Source organism: Camelina sativa, chromosome 2, assembly GCF_000633955.1.
Source record: "Camelina sativa cultivar DH55 chromosome 2, Cs, whole genome shotgun sequence".
Lineage (NCBI taxonomy): Eukaryota > Viridiplantae > Streptophyta > Magnoliopsida > Brassicales > Brassicaceae > Camelina > Camelina sativa.
This window is the reverse complement of record NC_025686.1, coordinates 10379815-10400925: the sequence shown is the minus strand read 5'-3', so window position 1 is coordinate 10400925 and position 21111 is coordinate 10379815. Positions and strand designations below refer to the sequence as shown.

The following is a 21111-nucleotide window of genomic DNA, read 5'->3' as shown; positions in this document are numbered from 1 at the left end:
GAGGTGGAGGTGGTGCCGACGGTGGTCCGGTGGCGGTCTGGCGGTAGTCCGGCGGTGGTCCGGTGGTGGTCTGGCGGTAGTCTGGCGGAGGTCCGGCGGTGGTCCGGGGGAGGTGGTGGGATGAGCGGTGGTCAGAGGTGGTAGAAGGGTGGTAGGAATGGTGGTGAATGAATGGTGGTGGTGGCTGGAGATTGGATCATAGAGGGTAAATCATGTCATTAATACATAAAATATAGAGAATATAGTGGATACATGGTTAGTATAGTTAGTTTTTAAATTATAGTATTTTTTTGGGTTAAACAGCCCAATTCCTCTATAACTAAACGAGAAAAAAAAAAAAACACTTCAGCTAAATTTTTTTCTTTTTCTTAAACGGAAACTAATACAATAAAATTTGCTGGAAAAAGTTAAATAATAACAGTATAATATTATTAATTTTACTTATTTTTTTTTAACAGCTTGAACTTTATTAAGATATAATGTGATCCTCATGGAGGATGTTTACAATACAAGAAGGAACAAAATAATGAGGAACATAAAATACATTATTGTTTATGAATTCTTTTGCCAATCGATCCGCTGTCATGTTGTTATTCCTGCTTGTCCATTGAAAATGTACTTCTTGAAACTTATGCTTCCAATATTGAATTTCTCTTATCCTATTATGCACTCGAAAAATTTTTGTGGTGCAATTCGCCAATTCCTTGACTTGTTGATTATCCCCTTCAAATATGACATGTCGATATCCCCGTATCCACATCTGTTACATGGCTGCAATCAGACTTTGAAGCTCCGCTTCCAACACATTAGTAACTGGAGGTCTCTTCATTTGCCCTGCTAATAAGAAAAAACCTTGATCATCTCTTGCAATCCAGGCTGATTGTCCTTCATTACCTTGTTGATTGTATGTTCCATCATAGTTGCATTTTAATCATTCCTCTGGGAGGTTTTCTCCATTGTGATCGAGTAATTCTTCTGCTTTGATTTGCTTGTTGACGTCGTCTTTTTTCGATTTCCTCTGACCAAGTAGTTGTCCATTCTTTTGCATCAGCAACAGCGAAACTCAAGTCCTCTTGCCATGTGTTTTGCTTATCTTGGAAACAAGTATGTTTCTGCTCTTCCACAATCTCCATAAGATCCATAATGGTATATGTCTTTCCAAAGGACAGAGATTAATATCATTGTGCCAATCAAGAATTGCCTGAAATTTTGAGTCAAACGTTGCTGTCGGGGAATACAAAACTTGGTTGAGAGCATTGTGCCGTCTCCAAATCTCTTGCGCGTGTTGACAGTTAAAGAATATGTGCTCTGGGGTTTCAATCTCCTGTTGACATCTTTTGCAAAGACTTGTGTTTGTTATTCTGCGATATAACAATTCCGAACCTGTTGGTAATGCTCTTGAAACCATCCTCCAGAAGAAGTGTTGCAGTTTAGGGGCTGTGTGTAGTTTCCAAATAGCATTCTTATGTTGCTGTAATCCTGGTATTGGTCGTACTCCATGGTTTCCGCGAAGATGACCAGATAACCAATAGCCTGATTTAACTGTGTAGATTCCAGAGTCATTGTAATGCCATCCTAGAAGATCTGATTGCATTGATGGACTTAGTTTTATCTCAATAATCCGATGAACATCCTCTTCAACAAACAATTCCTGTAATAAATTTATGTTCCATCGGTAGGGAAATCCATCAAGAAAGAGCTCATTAACTGTCCTCAAAGTTGTGATAGTGCCTTCTCTCTGTCGCGGTGGTCTTGGCGGATTCGTTAATAACCACGGGTCATACCATATGTTAGTAGTCACACCATCCCCTATCAGTACTCTCATACCATTTTTTATCAAATCCCGACCTTCTAAAAATGACTTCCAAATAAATGATGGCTTGTTTCCATTACCCGCATTAAAGATGTTTGTATCCAGGAAATACCTTGCTTTTAAGAATCTACTCAGTAGACTGTGTGGAGCTTGAATGATTCGCAATACTTGTTTACCCAACAATGCTAGATTAAATCTCTCTAAGTCCCTGAATCCAAGCCCTCCATCTTTTTTAGACAGACTCATCCTATCCCAAGAGAACCAATGTGTAGATCTCTGACCATGTTTTTTACTCCACCAAAACTTTGCTATAGCACTGCTAATTTCTTCACAAGTTCCTTTTGGTAGTTTGAAGACATTCATGGTATAAACTGGCATAGCTATTGCCACTGTTTTAAGAACGTTTTCCTTTCCTGCTTGTGATAAATATCGATTCGACCATCCCTTGGTTCTCTGTTTGACTTGCTCTACAACGTAATTGAACACATCTTTTTTTTTCTCCCGACTTGTTTTGACAGACCTAAATATTTTCCACAACCTCCATCATTGTGTATATTTAGCAAGCGTCGTAGCCTAGTTTTGACATGATCTTTTACTCTTGAGCCAAATGTGATTGCTGACTTGTTGAGGTTAACCGCTTGACCTGATACACGTTCATAGTCCGAGAGTATCTTCATAATTGTCAAACAGGATTTTGGGTGAGCATGACAAAAGAATAATGCATCATCCGCAAACAACAAATGGTTGAGAGTTGGTCCTGGTGTGCTTATCTTCATACCCTTTAACGTATTTTCTCGATCAGCTTTCTGTAATAGATGTGTTAAGACCTCTGCACACAAGATGAAAATATACGGTGACAGAGGGTCACCTTGTCTTATTCCCCTTGCTGGTTTGATCAAACCTTTCGGTGAGCCATTGATCAAAACTGAAAACTGAACTGTTTCAACACACTGCATTAACCAATTAATCAATATATGACCAAATCCCATATGCTGAGAGTATCACGAATAAACTGCCATTCCATGCGATTGTAAGCTTTCGATATATCAGTCTTCACTGTCATGTATGAGTTTGCCCATCTCTTCCGTTTCTTCAATGAATGTATCATTTCATGAGCAATGATCACATTGTCCATAATATTCCTCCCAGGAATAAATGCAGCTTGTGTTTCAGAGATGATAGAATCCAAGTGTCCTTTTAATCTATTTACCAATATCTTGGAGATAATTTTATAGCTGATATTGCAGAGTGCAATAGGCCTAAAATCACTCATAGATTGTGGGACATCTATTTTTGGTATTAGACAGAGATTCGTGTGATTTATCGTACCTCGCATAGATCCATCTTCAAAGAAGTGCTTTATCTCTGTGATGACATCGCCTTTAATATCTTCCCAAAACTGTTGATAGAAGGCTGCTGAAATACCATCCAGTCCTGGTGCTTTATGTGGTCCAATATCAAAAACTGCCTTTTGTATTTCTTCCTCTGTTACCATTTTCTGAAACATCTGTGTAATCCTCATTAATATCTTCATCTATTTTTGTATTGAAGCCAGCAAAAACATCTGTGTAATCCTCATTAACATCTCTTGTTGAGCGAAATAATCCAGTAAAATAGTTCTCTGCAACATGCCCAATCTCCTCGTCACCTCTATAGACTAATCCATTGTCATCCTCAATTGACATCACCCTGTTACTTGCAGTTCTCTGTTTAGAAACAGCATAGAAGAATTTGGTATTTCGGTCTCCAGATGTCATCCATGTGTTCCTGCTTTTAAGTCGCCAATACTGTTCTTCTTCTTGATAGGCTAAGTTCAGGTCGGATTTGATTCTGTGAATATCTTGTGTAGAACAACCCACTGTGAGTGCATGATCCAAATCTCTTTTCAATATACCAATCCTCACTGAAGCATTCAATCTGTGTTCCTTTTTCCACTTCGCCATATGTTTGCGACTGTTTTTGATTTTATCACATAAATTAGAAGAAACGTCGTCTGACTTCCATGCTTCAATAATCGTATCTCTGAACCCTTGTCTTTGAAACAGTCGACTATCATACTGAAAAGTATTTGGTCGTTGATTTACCAGTGGACAGATACTAGCTACCAACGGCCAATGATCCGACGCTTCAAAAGGTAAAAATTCAACTTGTGCAGAAGGAAAGAGGGCTAACCATTCAGAATTTGCCATTGCTCGATCCAAACAGCACCAAACATCATGTGTGTAGCGTTTTCCAGTCCATGAAAATCTATTTCCTTCAGCTTTAAGATCATGAAGATCACATTCATGTATCATCTTTCTGAAGTCTTCAACGGATCTCTCTGGTCTCCTTGGTCCTCCATGTTTTTCCTCATTACTCTTTATCTCATTGAAGTCCCCCATCAAAAACCATGGATCATGTCTAGTCTCTGATATACTCATCAAACTTTGCCATAATACATTTCTTAGTCGTTGTTCAGGGTAACCATAAACAAAGGAGCAGTAGAAATTGATTCCATTGAAAATAACTTGCATATCTACAAGATTTGCAGAAAGTGAAATAACTGAAACTGTTGCAGAATTTTTCCAGAAGACTGCAATCCCACCACTCATACCTTGTGGAGGGACTGTTACAAAGCTAAGATATCCTAATTCATCAGCAACTTCCCGTATCTTCTCATCACCTTGCTTTGTTTCCAATAGGCATATCATGTCCGGGAGATACTTTCTTTGTATCTCTTTAAGGCGTCGAACTGTAGGGTCTATGCCAAGACCCTAACAGTTCCAGCAGGCTGTAATTATGATGGAGCTGGTGGTTTAGGGCCCACCGCGCCTCTGCACTGAACGTTCCTACTAGAGGAACCACTTCCTTCACCTTTCTCATTGTGTGTCTTTTCAGCCTTAGCATCTTCCTCTGTTCGCTCTAGATACACATCCAGCTTCTTTTTGCCCTTATCACATGCACTTGCCTCTTGCAGTTCCATCATAGTTTCCATGACATCTACTCTCGGAGTTATCCTCACCATTTGGAGTTGATGGCGTTCATCTCCGGTGATATCTCCAGTTGAGTTGGAGAAGATGGGAATCGGGTTGAACATCTCATTTGTTTCCAACTCCCCTCTGAAGATATTATGGGTTATGTTGGCTTCATCTCTATCAGCATAAGCAGCCAAAGCATCATGGTTTGGATCAATGTCATCTAGCATATCTTCTTCCTCCACGATTGGATGAGCATTGTCTACATCATTTTCCTCTGCTTCCCCATTTTCCTCTTCTGCCTCTATCTCACGGATCACCACTCCTTGATTTAAAGGCCCCACAAATGGTTAAATATCTTCGTCATCGTCTTCTGAGTCGGCTCGATCATCATTTCCACCATTTTGAATAAGACATGCTCCAGTATCGTGAGATAGCATGCCACACACCTCGCAAAAGCCTCTTAATCTTTCATATCGGAAACGAAGCAGAGTGTTGATACCCACTTGAAATTGGAAATTTCTCTGAAATCACAGAGGATGTTCCACATTCCAATTGACGCGTACACGAACAAACTCTACCCGTGCTGCTCCTTCCATATCATAATCCACTTCAAGTAGATTACCAAGACCTCGCCCCACACAAGCAACAACCTCTTGGTTGAGGAACTGAAACGGAATTCCTCTAATCTGTATCCAAAACGGAATAAATGGAAGTAGTGGAGGGTTCTGAAGAGGAGTCCATCGTTGGAGTATCTGCATGCGGTCATTGAAAGCCCATGGACCACGACGTACCACAGTTTCAATGGATTCTTCCGATGGGAAAATGAATTGGAATTGATTGTTTGGCATGATTCTGCCATGAACAAGCCCAGATTGACCCCAAATTCGGGGCATTGAAGCAATAATCGCACGGAGGTTTTGTCGACGAGGCATCACCGGTCTCCCCATCAAGATGAATCGGTTCTCCTCCATAGCCCTAGCCACCACTTCTGTCGGAATCGCGATTGGTTCTTCATCAGCACCCAAATTGATATCTTGGACTGCTCTCCTCAAATTATCAGCCATTTTGGATCTAGTTTTGTAGTATCGAAAAGAGAATAGCAATGTAGAGAAAATTGCTTGAATTTCAGATAACTGTAGAATCAATCCATGACTGCGTTTATATAGAGAATGTCTATTAACCGCCGGGATAATGGTGGCACAACTGCCCACTACACCGGAAAATTCGAGATGAACCGTCGTCCATGACCACCAAAGTAAAGAAAAAAATAACTGCCACAAAATCGCACAGTTTTTCGCCTTCTCTCGCATTTTTTATTTATTTACTCACCTGCTATTAATTTTACTTATTATATCTTTTCCAACTCTCACAATTTGTGTAAATTTTGTGAGAAAATTTAATTTCTTTATAGATTAATGGTGAAAGAGTGAAGGGATATGTTAGGAAGTGGAATCCCAAAGAAATGTACATGTGATCAAATACGGATAATTAGAAGCTATAAACTTCTACTCCACACAATCAGAGACTCTTCACAGTCGAATTACTCATTTCAAATTAAATCGAATTTAGTCGAATAATGGCATTCGTGGCCAGTTGAAGATAAACATTCTCGTCGAGGAAGAAATAACATATGAAGATGATGAACTGAAACGACGCTGTTTTAACATAAACATTCTATCTTTTTCACCTAAACGATGTCGTTTGATATGTGCCATCCACATAAACAACCATTAATGGACTGTTAACATACGGTTTAGGTGTATATTTACATATGTAAATTATGAATTTAAGTTGTTAATCTAAAATTGTTAGTTAACTAGGTACTAACCCGCGGAGAACCATGGGCTGAACATTTTTTTAATAAAAATTTGTAATAATTTATTTTATTATTATGTTATTTATAATAGTTTGTGATTAAAAATTTGGTTTGCTTATATTATAATTTTTGTATTTTAAAAATGTTTATTGAAATATATTTGTGAATAAAATTGTTTAAACCTTTATCAACTAAACACAATCCTTACTAACATGTGAAAAAGAGCAACTAAATATAAGTAGTAAAAGTTCTGAAAAGCCTCTTAGAAAACAAAATTCATTGTTTTTTTCAGTGGCTTCTTTTTATTGTCTGTAATAATTTTAACCTGTGGTGAATTTTTTTTTTTGATAAAATTTGTAGCTGTATATTTAATTCGATTTGGTTTTTAAAATTTTACCTATTATTTTTTTTTAAGTACAACTTATTTTTGATTCTAATATATTTTTTTTTTTACTTTTCTACAATTTATTTTATTTGATGTATCACAGATTTTCATTTTTAATTAATTTTATTAATTAATTAATCTTAATTAAGTATTTTTAATGGAAATTGAATGTAATTTTTACACATTTTAAGGTTAGTTTCATATTTGTATTTCCCAATTAATATAGTAGGATAAAGTTTGTAGTTTTAGATTTTATTTGATTAGATTTTTAAAATCTTAGCTGTTAACTTTTTTTAATACGGATTAGTTTTGATTCTAATATTTTTTTTTTTTTTTTTTTTTTACTTTTTTACAATTTATTTTATTTAATGTGTCTTTGATTTTCGTTTTTTAATTAAATATATTTATTTAATTAATTTATTAATCTTAATTAAGTTTTTCTAATGGCAATTGAATGTAATTTTTTACACATTTAAGATTAGTTTTATATTTGTACTTTTCAATTAATATAATATGATGTATGGATTTGAAGAACTGTATTTTGGTTAGTTAATATATATGTCGCCATATTTGCTGAAACCCTAAAGTTTATTACTCCCTCCGTTCTAATTTAGTTGTCGTTCTAGGATTTAATTTTTGTTTCATATTAGTTGTCGTTTTAGATTTTCAATGCAGATGTTTGATGAATATTCTAATTTTATCCCTGCTGCTTTAAAGTTTCAACCAATGAAAAAATTATAAAATATATTAATGAAGGGCAAAACATAAAATTTAATAGTTTCCTTAATTTATATGCAAAAACCTTAAACGACAGTTAAATTAGAACGGAGGGAGTAATAAACTAGTGATGCCAAACGCACCATATTCGTGCTTGCTTCAATGACAACAACATTATTATTTTTTAAACAGTACTTTAAAAAAAAAAAAAACAAACTAAAGAAAAATTGATCATACACAACGACAAAGACAGCTGCGATTATCCTTTTCTTTATAATATAATACAAATGCATGATTAAAAAAATGGGAAAATTCCTGAAAAAAACACCAACTAATTTTTATTTGGAAGAAAACTACACGAACTTTTAACGTTTCCAGAAATATACATCAATTCATTTTTTTTTGTCAAATAATACACTAAGTATAAATTGTTGGCAGATTCATACATACGATTTCAAAGCAAAAAAATTATTCCAATTTTACCCTTTGAATTTTTTAATCATATTTGTTTAAAATTCAAAAGAAATATAGAAAAAATAGTTTTTAAAAACTTTAAACTTAGAACTTATTTATATATATTTGTTTATCTTTTTTAAAAAAACTTATTTTCTTCCTCTTTCTTTATCTTTTTTTTTATAAATAATTTCTTTTCCTCCTTGTTTATATATTTTTTTAAAACTTGTTTTTCCTCCTTGTTCATAATTTTTTTTATAAAAAAAAAATTCCTCTTTGTTAACCTTTTTTAAAAAACTTTATTTCTTCCTCCTTGTTCATCTTCTTTTATAAACTATTTTTTTTCTTCCTCCTTCTTCGTTTTTTTAGAAAAACTTTTTTTTCTTCCTCCTTGTTTATCTTTTTTTAAAAAAACTTTTTTTTTTCTTCTTCCTTGTTCATCTTTCTTTTAGGAAGAAAAAATGTTTGTTCTATCAATTTATTATTTCTTTTGAATTTTAAACAAATATAATTAAAAAAATTTAAAGGGTAAAATTGGAATAATATTTTTTGTTTGAAATCGTATATTTGAATCTGCCAACATTTCATACTTTAGATATTATTTGACACGAAAAAATTAATTGATGTATTTTTCTGGAAGCGTTAAAAGTTCGCGTAGTTTTTTTCCAAATAAAAATTAGTTGGTGTTTTTTTTGGAAATTTTCCCTTAAAAAAATTATAGACTTACGAACGGCAATGGAAAATTGTGGTGACATTATGAACTTGGGGAAAGAGAAGACTAGCTAGGGATTAAACTATCATATACAACGTTACCAAATTTTGTATATATAGAAAACCACACCTATGGATTTGTATCATCAAACTTCATTTTTATTGAACATAAAAGACAGAAAACATTCTTTAGCAAACAGAAAAGAAATGGCAAAGAACCTCAACTGTGTCAGCTTCACCATCCTCTTGGTAGTCCTCTTGATGGCTTCCACCGGTATATATATTTAACCGAGTATTCTAATATACTTTTCAGTTGTCTTCTAATTATCTTGTGCTGATGATCTTGATGAATATGTCATCTGGCAGAAATCATGAAGACCGAGGCTCAAACATGTTCCACGTTCGACGAGTGCGGGCCGGACCCGTTCCTAGGTACAAATTCTGATTGCTTTAACTGTTGCAAATACACATACGGGAGTCCTCCAGCATGTAAAGGACTTGTTGAAGGAAGCGACAAGCACTGTCACTGCTACCAAAATCCATAAGGTTTTGAAATAACCTCGTACATTTACCAAATGTAAAATCTCTTTTCTCATTTGGTGTAAGGACATGACATGTGATTATGTTTATGTTCTTTTATTTTTTGCTTCCAAATAAAAATAGCAAGGATAAAGCTTATCACTGCTTGCCTGTAAGCTCATGTTGTGTGCACTTTTGTTTCATTCTGATTACTAAATTGGTTTTATGTTTGTGTTTCTCATTTCATTCCCGTCTAAATTAAGAAATGACATATAAATATTTATCTCATCACTGTAAAATCAGTTTTTAAGATGCATGTTTCATGTCATCCCAATCGCATGAATCTTTTTTTTTATTTAGAAATCTTCGCATTCATGAAGCCAATGCAATTACAATAACCTCTTGAATTTCTTCAGGCATTTAATGAGCATTTTCCCTAAATTTGTCCAAAAAAAGCCTTGCAATAAATGAACCCTTTAGAAGCTTTCATTTTCCATTTGGAGTGCAATTGTGATTCCCATACTTAGTCTTCACCAACCACTTCTAGCTCGGCTTATCATACGAAGCAATAATCCTCCATTTACATTCCCCTCCAATGCCACATTTATAGGAAATTTTGTCTTATTTAATCTATCTTGTTAATTTAATGTTTCTTGCTTTGCTCAAAGCATATTCCAACACAGCTGTTTTGAACTCATAACCTTTATAGAATGCAGTTCCTTCTCGTCCATCTGAACTCTCTGGAATTGTATGTTGCTCAATAGATATGAAGGTTGTAGTACAAAGATCAGAAGGTTAATGTGGAATTAACCAAGTGCTGGAAGTGTTCTAATTAGAATAGAAGGTTTCCAGGAAGCTGGTTTAGCTGGTGGACCGGTTGGTTCAATTGAGACTGGTTAAGTCTCGGTTATCTGCTAAAGCGTTGACACGCTCTTCTCTCATTGGTTACACGCTTGCACGTGTGAGGGTTTGTTAGATCCTTAAAAGATCTATCGTCTTCTTTCTTTGACTGTATCGATTTCATTTGTAGAAAGAGAGAGAGTTGTAGAGAGTGATCTGAGCGATTGTAACCGACGAAGGATAAGCTCGAGTTTGAGCTGAGTTAGTGGATTCTGGTGTACCGTCGCCGGCGAGATGTAGGGCTTCACATCGAAGCCCGAACTCGTTAAATCTTCTTGTGTCGTTTCGTTTCTTATCTTGTTCTTTTCTCGATTCGAGTTCGATCTAATCTCAAGAGTGTAGATTAGGTTTCACAAATTGGTATCAGAGCCAAGGCTGCGTTCTAAGTCGAATCAAGATCTACGATGAGTGCAAAGTTGGAAGTCGCGTTGTTCGATGGAACTGGAGATTTCTCCTTATGGAGAACAAGGATGTTCGCACATCTGAGCGTCCTCGGTTTGAAGGATGTGATATCGGAGCACACACCTCAGGTGCTAACAGAATCTGAAGAGTCAGATCCGGAAAAGAAGAAGAAGCTGATCGGGGATGAGGCTACAAGACTCGATCGCTGTGACAAGGCAAAGCATATCATCTTCTTGAATGTTGGGGATAAGGTTTTGAGAAAGATCGAGAAGTGTTCTACTGCTGCAGAGAAGTGGTTAACCTTAGAGCGTCTGTTTATGGTAAAGACTCTTCCAAATAGGGTTTATCTACAACTTAAGGTTTACAAGTTCAAGATGCATGAGTCTAAGACTTTAGACGAGAATATTGATGAGTTCTTGAAGTTGATAGCTGATCTTAGTCATCTAGATATAGAGGTTCCAGATGAGGTTCAGGCGGTCTTGTTGCTTAATTCCCTTCCAGCTAGGTATGAGTTACTCAAGGAGACTTTGAGGTATGGAAGAGAAGGGATCAGGTTTGAGGAAGTTTTGAGTGCTGTCAGATCAAAGGAGATGGAACTTAGGGATAGTAACGGTTTGAAGAATATCTCTGAGGCTCATTTTATAAGAGGAAGGTCGGAGAACAGACACCCTCAGCAGAACAACAACAAGAATAGGCAGAGGTCTAAATCAAGAGATGGTTGGAAAAAGATTTGTTGGGTATGTGGAAAGGAGGGCCACTACAAGAAGCAATGTTACAAGTGGCTAGAGAGGAACAAGGGAAAGAATACTCAGTCACAAAACCAAGGCGAGGCAGCAATGGTTAAGGACGATGCTCAGGATTTATTAGGTTTGGTAGCATCAGAGGTTAATTTGGCTACGGGAGAGATCAGTCATGACGAGTGGATTTTGGATTCAGCTTGTTCCTTTCACATGACTTCAAAGAGAGACCTGTTCATGGAGATGAAAGAGTTGTCAAATGGGAAGGTCAGAATGGCAAACAACACTTACTATGAAGTGAAAGGAATAGGGTCGATCAGGTTCCAGAACCGGGATGGTACAACGTTTGTTTTGCATGATGTCAGGTTCATGCCTGACATTTCTCGAAATTTGATATCTCTTGGCACTTTGGAGTTGAAAGGATGTGGGTTTAAAGGTGGAAATGGTGTTCTCAAAGTCGTGAAAGGTTGTACAGTGTTCATGAAGGGTATGAGGCGCCAAACACTTTATATTCTGGATGGGTTTGCTAAGTCTGCAGAAGCACACGTTGCAGATTTGAATGAGCTGGCTGTTTCTGCTCAAGTAGATGAACAAATTCTGTTGTGGCACAGTCGATTAGGACACATTGGTCAGAAAGGTCTTCAGGTTCTTGCTAAGAGAGGTTGCTTCAAGGACAGTAAAGTTTCGGGAGTTGACTTCTGTGAAGATTGTGTCTTCGGTAAGACTCACAAGGTGAGTTTTGGTTCAGCTCAGCATGTTACCAAGGAAAAATTGGACTATGTGCATTCTGATTTGTGGGGTTCTCCTAATGTACCTATGAGTTTGGGGAGATGTCAGTATTTCATCTCCTTCACAGATGATTATTCCAGAAAAGTTTGGATTTACTTCTTGAGATCCAAGGATGAGGCGTTCAGGAGTTTCGTTGACTGGAAGAAGATGGTGGAGACTCAATCAAAAAGAAAGGTTAAGAAGCTTCGCACAGACAACCGTCTGGAGTTCTGCAATCAACAGTTTGATCGTTTCTGCAAAGATGAAGGTGTTGTCAGACACAGGACATGCACCTACACTCCTTAACAAAACGGAGTGGCAGAGAGACTCAACAGAACCATTATGAACAAGGTTCGGAGTATGTTAAGTGAGAGTGGTCTCGGTCAGAGGTTTTGGGCAGAAGCTGCATCTACAGCAGCTTATTTGATAAACCGATCTCCCTCTTCAGCCATTGATTTCAAGGTCCCTGAGGAGATGTGGACGTCGGTGATGCCTTCCTTAGATGGTTTAAGGAGGTTTGGTTGCTTGGCATATATTCATACAAATGAAGGAAAGTTAGAGCCAAGAGCAAAGAAAGGAGTCTTCACTAGTTACCCAGAAGGAGTTAAGGGGTTTCGGATATGGGTTCTAGATGACAAGAAGTGTGTTATCAGTAGGAACATGGTCTTCAAGGAGGACGTGATGTTCAAGGACTTTAAGTCTGACTCAAGCACATGTAATGATAAACTTGTTTTGTCTACTGATAAATCTTTAAGTTTTGATTTTGCAGGTGAATACATGGTCTTAGAGATTCTTCTCAAGGTGGAGTTTTACCGGAATAGGGTGATTCTTCTGAGCAGGTCGTGGTTGATCCTGAGGTTCAGAGTACCGAAGTTGCAAGTCAAAGTGGAAGTCATCAGGACCCAGGTAGCTATCAGTTAGCCAGGGATCGAGTCAGAAGACAGGTTGTGCCGCCTGTGAGGTTCCGAGATTATGATGTAGGCACCGAGGAGGATGATATGGAGGCATATGTGTGTTTTTTGTCTGAAGATGGAGGTCTCACTGAGCCGGAAAGCTTTGCTGAGGCTCTCAGGGATCCAGATAGTGACAAATGGATGGAAGCAGCTACAGAGGAAATCAGTTCTCAGTACAAGAATAACACCTGGGATCTGATAGACAGGCCAAAAGACTGTAAGCCAATTAGCTGCAAGTGGATCTTCAAACGGAAAGCAGGAATGACAGACTCTGATCCACCTAGGTTTAAGGCAAGGCTGGTGGCCAGAGGCTTCTCGCAAAAGGAAGGAGTTGACTATCAGGAGATCTTTGCTCCGGTCGTCAAACATGTCTCTATTCGGTATATGTTAGCAGCAGTGAATCACTATAATATGGAGCTGCATCAGTTGGACGTGAAGACGGCCTTTCTACACGGTTATTTAGATGAGTATATCATCATGGAGCAACCAGAAGGGTTTGTAAGCAAGAAATATCCGGAGAAAGTTTGTTTACTAAAGAAGTCACTGTATGGGTCGAAGCAAGCACCTAGACAGTGGAATAAGAGGTTTGATGAGTTCATGACTCAAATTGGTTTCAACCGGAGCAACTATGACAGTTGTGTGTATTACAAGACGGTTAAAGGTGGAGCTTATGTTTACCCACATCTTTATGTCGATGATATGCTAATGGCTTCGACGGATGCAGACTTGATCCAGAGCCTGAAGTCTTTGTTGAGTTTGGAGTTTGAAATGAAGGATCTTGGAGAAGCTAAGAAGATCCTAGGGATGGAGATTGTTCGTGACAGATCAACGAACATGTTGAAGATTTCTCAGGAGAGTTACTTAAAGAAGATTCTTGGGAAGTTTAGAATGGATCAAGCAAAGTCTGTTGCGACTCCTCTTGATGCTCATTTCAAGTTAAAGGCTGCATCTGAAGAAGAGTCAAGTCGACAGGCGGATTACATGAGAAAAATTCCTTATCAAAGTGCAGTGGGGAGTCTCATGTACGGGATGATAGGTACCAGACCTGATTTGGCTCATCCTGTGGGTCTGATCAGCAGGTTTATGAGTCGACCTATCAAAGTTCATTGGCAAGCAGTTAAATGGGTCTTCAGGTATTTGAGGGAATCTGTTGATTTGGATTTAAGCTTTAGGAAGCAAGGAGAATTTGTTGTTACTGGTTACTGTGATTCTGACTATGCGTCAGATGCTACTCAAAGGAGATCTACTTCCGGTATGGTTTTTACTGCAGGAGGCAATCCTATCAGTTCGAGGTCAACTCTTCAGAAAGTGGTAGCTCAGTCTTCTACCAAGGCTGAGTACATTGCATTGTCTGGAGCTGTTAAGGAAGCAGTGTGGCTTAAGGGTTTAGCAGAAGAACTTGGGTTTCCGCAGGATACGGTAAAGGTTCATTGCGATTCGCAGAGTGCGATAGCTTTATCAAAGAATGCTGTGTTTCATGAAACGACAAAACACATTGATGTCAAGTATCACTTCATGAGAGACCTCATCAGCAAGGGCGTTATCAGTGTAGTAAAGATTCCCACGGAGAGCAATCCTGTGGATATCTTTACTAAGGTTCTACCAGTTTGGAAGTTTCAGGAAGCATTACAGATGCTTTGAGTCTCTAGAAATTAGGGAGTCCAGTTTTGGACGTTAAGCAGGTGTCTGCGTTTGGATACAAGGATTCACCAAGAAAGAGATCTTTGACTAAGGTGGAGATTTGAAGGTTGTAGTACAAAGATTAGAAGGTTAATGTGGAATTAACCAAGTGCTGGAAGTGTTCTAATTGGAATAGAAGGTTTCCAGGAAGCTGGTTTATCTGGTGGACCGGTTGGTTCAATTGAGACTGGTTAAGTCTCGGTTATCTGCTAAAGCGTCGACACGCTCTTCTCTCATTGGTTACACGCTTGCACGTGTGAGGTTTTCTTAGATCCTTAAAAGATCTATCATCTTCTTTCTTTGACTGTATCGATTTCATTTGTAGAAAGGGAGAGAGTTGTAGAGAGAGATCTGAGCGATTGTAACCGACGAAGTATAAGCTCGAGATTGAGCTGAGTTAGTGGATTCCGGTGTACCGTCATCGGCGAGACATAGGGCTTCACATCAAAGCCCGAACTCGTTAAATCTTCTTGTGTCGTTTCGTTTCTTATCTTGTTCTTTTCTTGATTCGAGTTCGATCTAATCTCAAGAGTGTAGATTAGGTTTCACAAATTGGTATCAGATCCAAGGCTGCATTCTAAGTCGAATCAAGATCTACGATGAGTGCGAAGTTGAAAGTCGCGTTGTTCGATGGAACTGGAGATTTCTCCTTATGGAGAACAAGGATGTTCACACATCTGAGCGTCCTCGGTTTGAAGGATGTGTTATCGGAGCACACATCTCAGGTGCTAACAGAATCTGAAGAGTCAGATCCGGGAAAGAAGAAGAAGCTGATCGAGGATGAGGCTACAAGACTCGATCGCTGTGACAAGGCAAAGCATGTCATCTTCTTGAATGTTGGGGATAAGGTTTTGATAAAGATCGTGAAGTGTTCTACTACTGCAGAGACGTGGTTAACCTTTGAGCGTCTGTTTATTGTAAAGACTCTTCCAAATAGGGTTTATCTACAACTTAAGGTTTACAATTTCAAGATGCATAAGTCTAAGACTTTAGAGGAGAATATTGATGAGTTCTTGAAGTTGATAGCTGATCTTAGTCATCTAGATATAGAAGTTCCAGATGAGGTTCAGGCGGTCTTGTTGCTTAGTTCCCTTCCAGCTAGGTATGAGTTACTCAAGGAGACTTTGAGGTATGGAAGAGAAGGGATCAGGTTTGAGGAAGTTTTGAGTGCTGTCAGATCAAAGGAGATGGAACTTAGGGATAGTAACGGTTTGAAGAATATCTCTGCGACTCTTCTTGTTTTTGACAGAATTCAAGATCTCTTGATTTGGATCAGGTAAAGCCTATAAAGGATACCAAACTTCAAAAGGTGAATTACATTTAAAGGTGAATTTTGACTCTTCTAACTTTATATAGAATTCATGATCTTTTGATGTGGATCAACGGATACCAAACTTCAAAAGCTTTGAAAGTGTTATGTGACGGGTTTTGCTCGACTTTTTCCATTTTGCTCAAAAACCTATAAAACTTTATTTGAAGCACAAATACATAAAAAAATGGCCTTGAAGTATCTAATAACACTTGGAATTCTCCGTGCAAACTTATTAAAAGGATACTAAAAATACAAATCTAGAAAATCTAGAAAATCTAGATTTGTCATTATCACCCATCAGTTATGTCCAGGGCAAGATAAATCTAGAAAATCCACTAAATGAGAAGAAAATTACAGCTCAATAACCCATCAGTTACGTTCGAAGAATTTCGAACTCTCTGGATCCAACAGAAGGGGCTTATTCTGACGGATTCCAACAGGTTTTTTACTTTTGGAGTTTAGAGTTTCCATGTGTGTGTTTTTTTTTGTAGTTTATACCTCTGTCTTGTGGTAGCTATATTCCCTCCTAATGCCATTCTAATGTAAGACTAAAGTCCACACAGATTATAAGCATTAATTGAAATGTATACTTTTCATGTTTGTAACGAATATGAATAAGAATTAAGTTCAGTACATCACGACAAAGCATTTGAAAAGCGTTCCAGAGGCATAAAAAGTTGAAGTATATGAGATAGTGTCGCCATATTGATAAACTAGTGCAGCCAAAGCTCACCACATTCGTGTTTACTTTATCAATGACAACAACATTATTATTTTTTAAACAATATTTATTATTAAAAAAACAAACTAAAGCAAAATTGATCATATACAACAACGATAAAGACGGCGACGACTTTCGTTTTCTTGTAATATAAGATTAAAACAATTATAGACTTTAAGTATATATTCTAACGAACGAGACGGCAATGCAAAATTGTGGTGACATTCTGAACTTGGGAAAAGAGAGGACTAGGGATTAAACAATTATATACAACGTAACAAAATTTTGTATAAATAGAAAACCACACCTAGCTATGGATTTGTATCATCAAACTTCACTTTATTGAACATAAAAGGCAAAAATTTATAGCAAAAAGAAAAGAAATGGCATAGAACCTCAACTGTGTCAGCTTCACCATCCTCGTGATAGTTCTCCTGATGGCTTCCACAGGTATATATATTTAACCAAGTTTTCTATTATGCCCTTCATTTGTATTTTAATTCTATTATCTTGTGCTGATGATCTTGATGAATATGCCACCTGGTAGAAATCACGAAGACCGAGGCTCAAACATGCTCCACATTCCTCGACGAGTGCGGGCCAGACCCGTTCCTAGGTACAAATGCTGATTGCTTTAACTGTTGCAAATACACTTACGGGAGTCCTCCAGCATGTAAAGGCCTTGTTGAGGGAAGCGACAAACATTGTCACTGCTACCAAAATCCATAAGGTTTTGAAATAACCTCGTTCGTACAGTTACCAAATGTAACATTTGTTTTCTCATTTGGTGGTGTAAGGACATTTCATGTGATTATGTTTATGTTTAAGTTTCTTTTGCTTCAAAATAAAAAATTGACGGTAAAGTTCACTGCTTGATGTAAGCCCATGTTGTGTGCACTTTTGTTTCATTCTGATTACTAAACTTGTTTTGTGTTTGTGTTTCTCATTTCATTATCCTGTCTACGTTCAAAATCTTGTCGACCGAAGAAATTCAATATAAATATTTATCTCATCTCGAGGTATAAACTTGGACTGTAAAATAAGTTTTTAAGATGCACGTTTCATGCTAATAAGAAAACACAATAATATTACAAAAAGAAAAAAATTACTTTCGTGTTATCTCAATCGCATGATTGGTTTACTACTCGATGTTCGTACAAGGCCCATCCATTCGATAATGTCAAAACACTTATTTATAAGATATTGCTTAAAGGATTAAAAGTATGTATGAGAAAAGGGTTAAGAGATAATCTCTAGTAACACAAAGTATATGAAACACGTCTCGGTAGAATGAGCATAACTTCTGAATGGCTGAACGTATTTGCCCATAATAGGATGGCTTTCAAACTGTCTTTAAACGGGTTGTGCTCACCTTTTTGTCTATTTTGCTCAAAAATCTATAGAAGCTGGCTTGAAGCTGCTTTGGAGCCCAAATGCTTGGAAATGGCCTCTACTAATAGTACGTCTAATTAATTTACGCTTATATGATATATATGTCCCATTTTGTTGGTAAAGTCGCACATAAGGAGATGCTTAAATGTCAAGAGAATCGATATAGTGTCGCCATGATTGCTGTGCTGTAATGCAGCTGAAACCCTAAAGAATATTAATTAATGAACTAATGAAGCCAAATCGTTTTCGTTGTTGGATTGAAAAATAGCCCAGATTCGTGATTACTCTATCCATGATGCAACAATGTCATTTTAAAACAATAGTTAGTTACAAACTAACGACAAGAACTTATTATAAGAAATTAGTTAGAGAGATGACCAAAACAATATCTTCCTTTTGGTTGATAATTTAAAGAAAGTGCATGACTAAAATGAATCTTTTTCATATATATTTTATCATCTAGGAATCCTCAAGAGCGAGGCTGGTACTAATTGTCCTAGTGGGTGCTCTACTGCCTCTGAACGTGTGTTCTTAGGCGAGTGCGGACCTGACCCGTACACAGGTACAGAAGCTGATTGCTGTACGTGTTGCAAAAACTGAAAGTAGAGTTTAGAACACAAGGTAATACAGAGAGAAGACAGGCTTAAAAGTGTATCTTCATTCTTATTAAAAAGGATTACATTGCATCATCCTTATATAATGGAGTGATGTTTAACCTAAAGGTTACAATACTAGGTAGATTGCTGACAAATGTCATCATCAGCAGCAGGCGATCGGTGACGTAAGAGGACTGAACCTGTTATGTGTTTGGAGCGTAGTATGAGCTGGCTTTGGTTGTTTGACCGTACGAACAACACAAGTGGTGTGTAACTGTCCTCTGTTACCGTTAACGAGAGATGCCATTTGAACATAAGCAACAACGGTCGGCTTAGTATCCTTAAGTCCCAAATCAGCTTGTTGTTGGACTCTATTTGGGGCTTTACAGCTTACATCCCCCCTCAAACTTTGGGTGGGTGGTGAGACCACACCAAGTTTGAACCTAAGATCAGTGAAGATTTGAACAGGCAAGGATTTGGTGAAGATATCGGCCAGTTGATGAGCCGAGGGAATGTGATAGACCCCCATTGTGCCGTCTGCAACTTGTTCACGTACATAGTGGTAGTGTACTTTGAAGTGTTTGGTCGTTTTATGGAGAGTTGGATTCGCAGAGAGATAAACCGCAGACAGATTATCACAATACAGTTCCGGCACATGAGAGAGAGGCATTCCCACGTTATCCAAAAGATCCTTTAACCATGTAACTTCAGCTGCTGTATCAGAAAGACACCGGTACTCTGCTTCGGTGGAACTGCGAGAAACTGAAGTTTGTCGTTTGGCAGACCAAGAGATGACATTCTTACCAAGGAAGGTACAAAAGCCACCAGTAGAGCAACTAGTAGTCGGACAGCCTGCATAGTCACTGTCACAGTAAGCTCGCAGTGTAGTGTCAGTGTCATTAGAGTAGGTGATTCCATAGTCAATGGTCCCTTTGATGTATCGTATGATCCTCTTAAGAAGATGGAAATCAGCCACAGTTGGAGAATGCATTCGTTGACAAACGAGATTTACTGCAAATTGTATGTCTGGACGAGTGAGAGTGAGATATTGCAGCTTACCAGCTAAGCTACGGAACAGAGTTGGCTGATCAAACTGCTCATCGTATCCCTTGACCTTTTGAAGCTCCAGTGGTAAGGGTGTTGTCGCTGGAGCACAATCGGCCATTCCTGCAGCGAGAAGAAGATCCTCGGCATACTTATGCTGGTTAAGAAACAAGCCTGCAGTGTGAGAGTGAAACTGAATCCCAAGGAAGTAACTTAACCTGCCAAGATCCTTCATGCGAAACTCTTGATTCAAGGACTCAAGAAGTTCATTGATCAAGGCTGGATTATTTCCTGTCAGAGCCATATCATCAACGTACAACAACAGTATGATGATGTTGTTGTTTTTAAGGTACACGAAGAGAGAAGGATCCTTAAAGCTGCATTCAAAACCAAACTTTAGCAGAAATGTACTAAATTTATCGAACCATGCCCGAGGAGCTTGTTTTAATCCATAGACAGCTTTGTTCAGTTTCCAAACGTAATCTGGATGAGCTTTATCAACAAATCCAGGTGGCTGTCTTATGAACACTGTTTCTGTTAATCGCCATGAAGAAAAGCATTTTTAACATCAAGTTGTTTAATCTCCTAGTTGTAAGCAGTTGCTGCATGAAGCACAAGGCGAACTGTGGCGGTTCTAACAATAGGGCTATACGTTTCAAGAAAATCAACACCCTCCTCCTGATCATAGCCCTTAGCAACGAGACGAGCCTTGAGTCTATTCAAACTACCATCGGCTTTTAGCTTTGTCCGGAACACCCATCTGCGACCGAGAACATTCATTTCAGGTTCTGGTGGAGTCAACGTGAAAGTATTGGTTTCAACAAACGACTCGACTTCATCTCCCATAGCCCCAGTCCAACCAGGATCCTTAAAAGCAGAGGCTATTGTTTTTGGTTCCTTGACAGTGGTGTGTGTAACATGAAGAGCATATTTGGGGTTTGGCTTGCGAACTCCATCCTTTCCTCGAGTGATCATATTGTGATCATTGACAGTGGGAGCTGGCAAGGGTGGGAAATCCTCATCTGTTGAACATCGAGGTGTCAGTGGAGTCTGTTGTAGCAGGACTACCAGGTGCAGAATCAAAACTTGCAGTAGGTGATGCTGTTGCTGAAACCACTATAGGATCTGTTGTTGACACTGGGATTGGTTCTGCAGACACTGAAACAATCACCGGATCCTCTGATGAAGTAGATAACTCACCGTCAGGCTTTGAGGAAGATAAAAATCCTTGTTGC

At 38.0% G+C, this 21111-nt stretch overlaps 1 protein-coding gene and 1 pseudogene across 1 annotated transcript; both read left to right on the top strand.

Moving 5' to 3' along the window:
* LOC104750424 (defensin-like protein 206) lies at positions 9060 to 9397 on the top strand. The gene is made up of 2 exons (XM_010472219.1): positions 9060 to 9126; positions 9219 to 9397. The coding sequence occupies exons 1-2, from the start codon at positions 9060 to 9062 to the stop codon at positions 9395 to 9397; spliced, it is 246 nt and encodes an 81-aa protein (XP_010470521.1).
* LOC109126549 lies at positions 17228 to 17573 on the top strand (annotated as a pseudogene).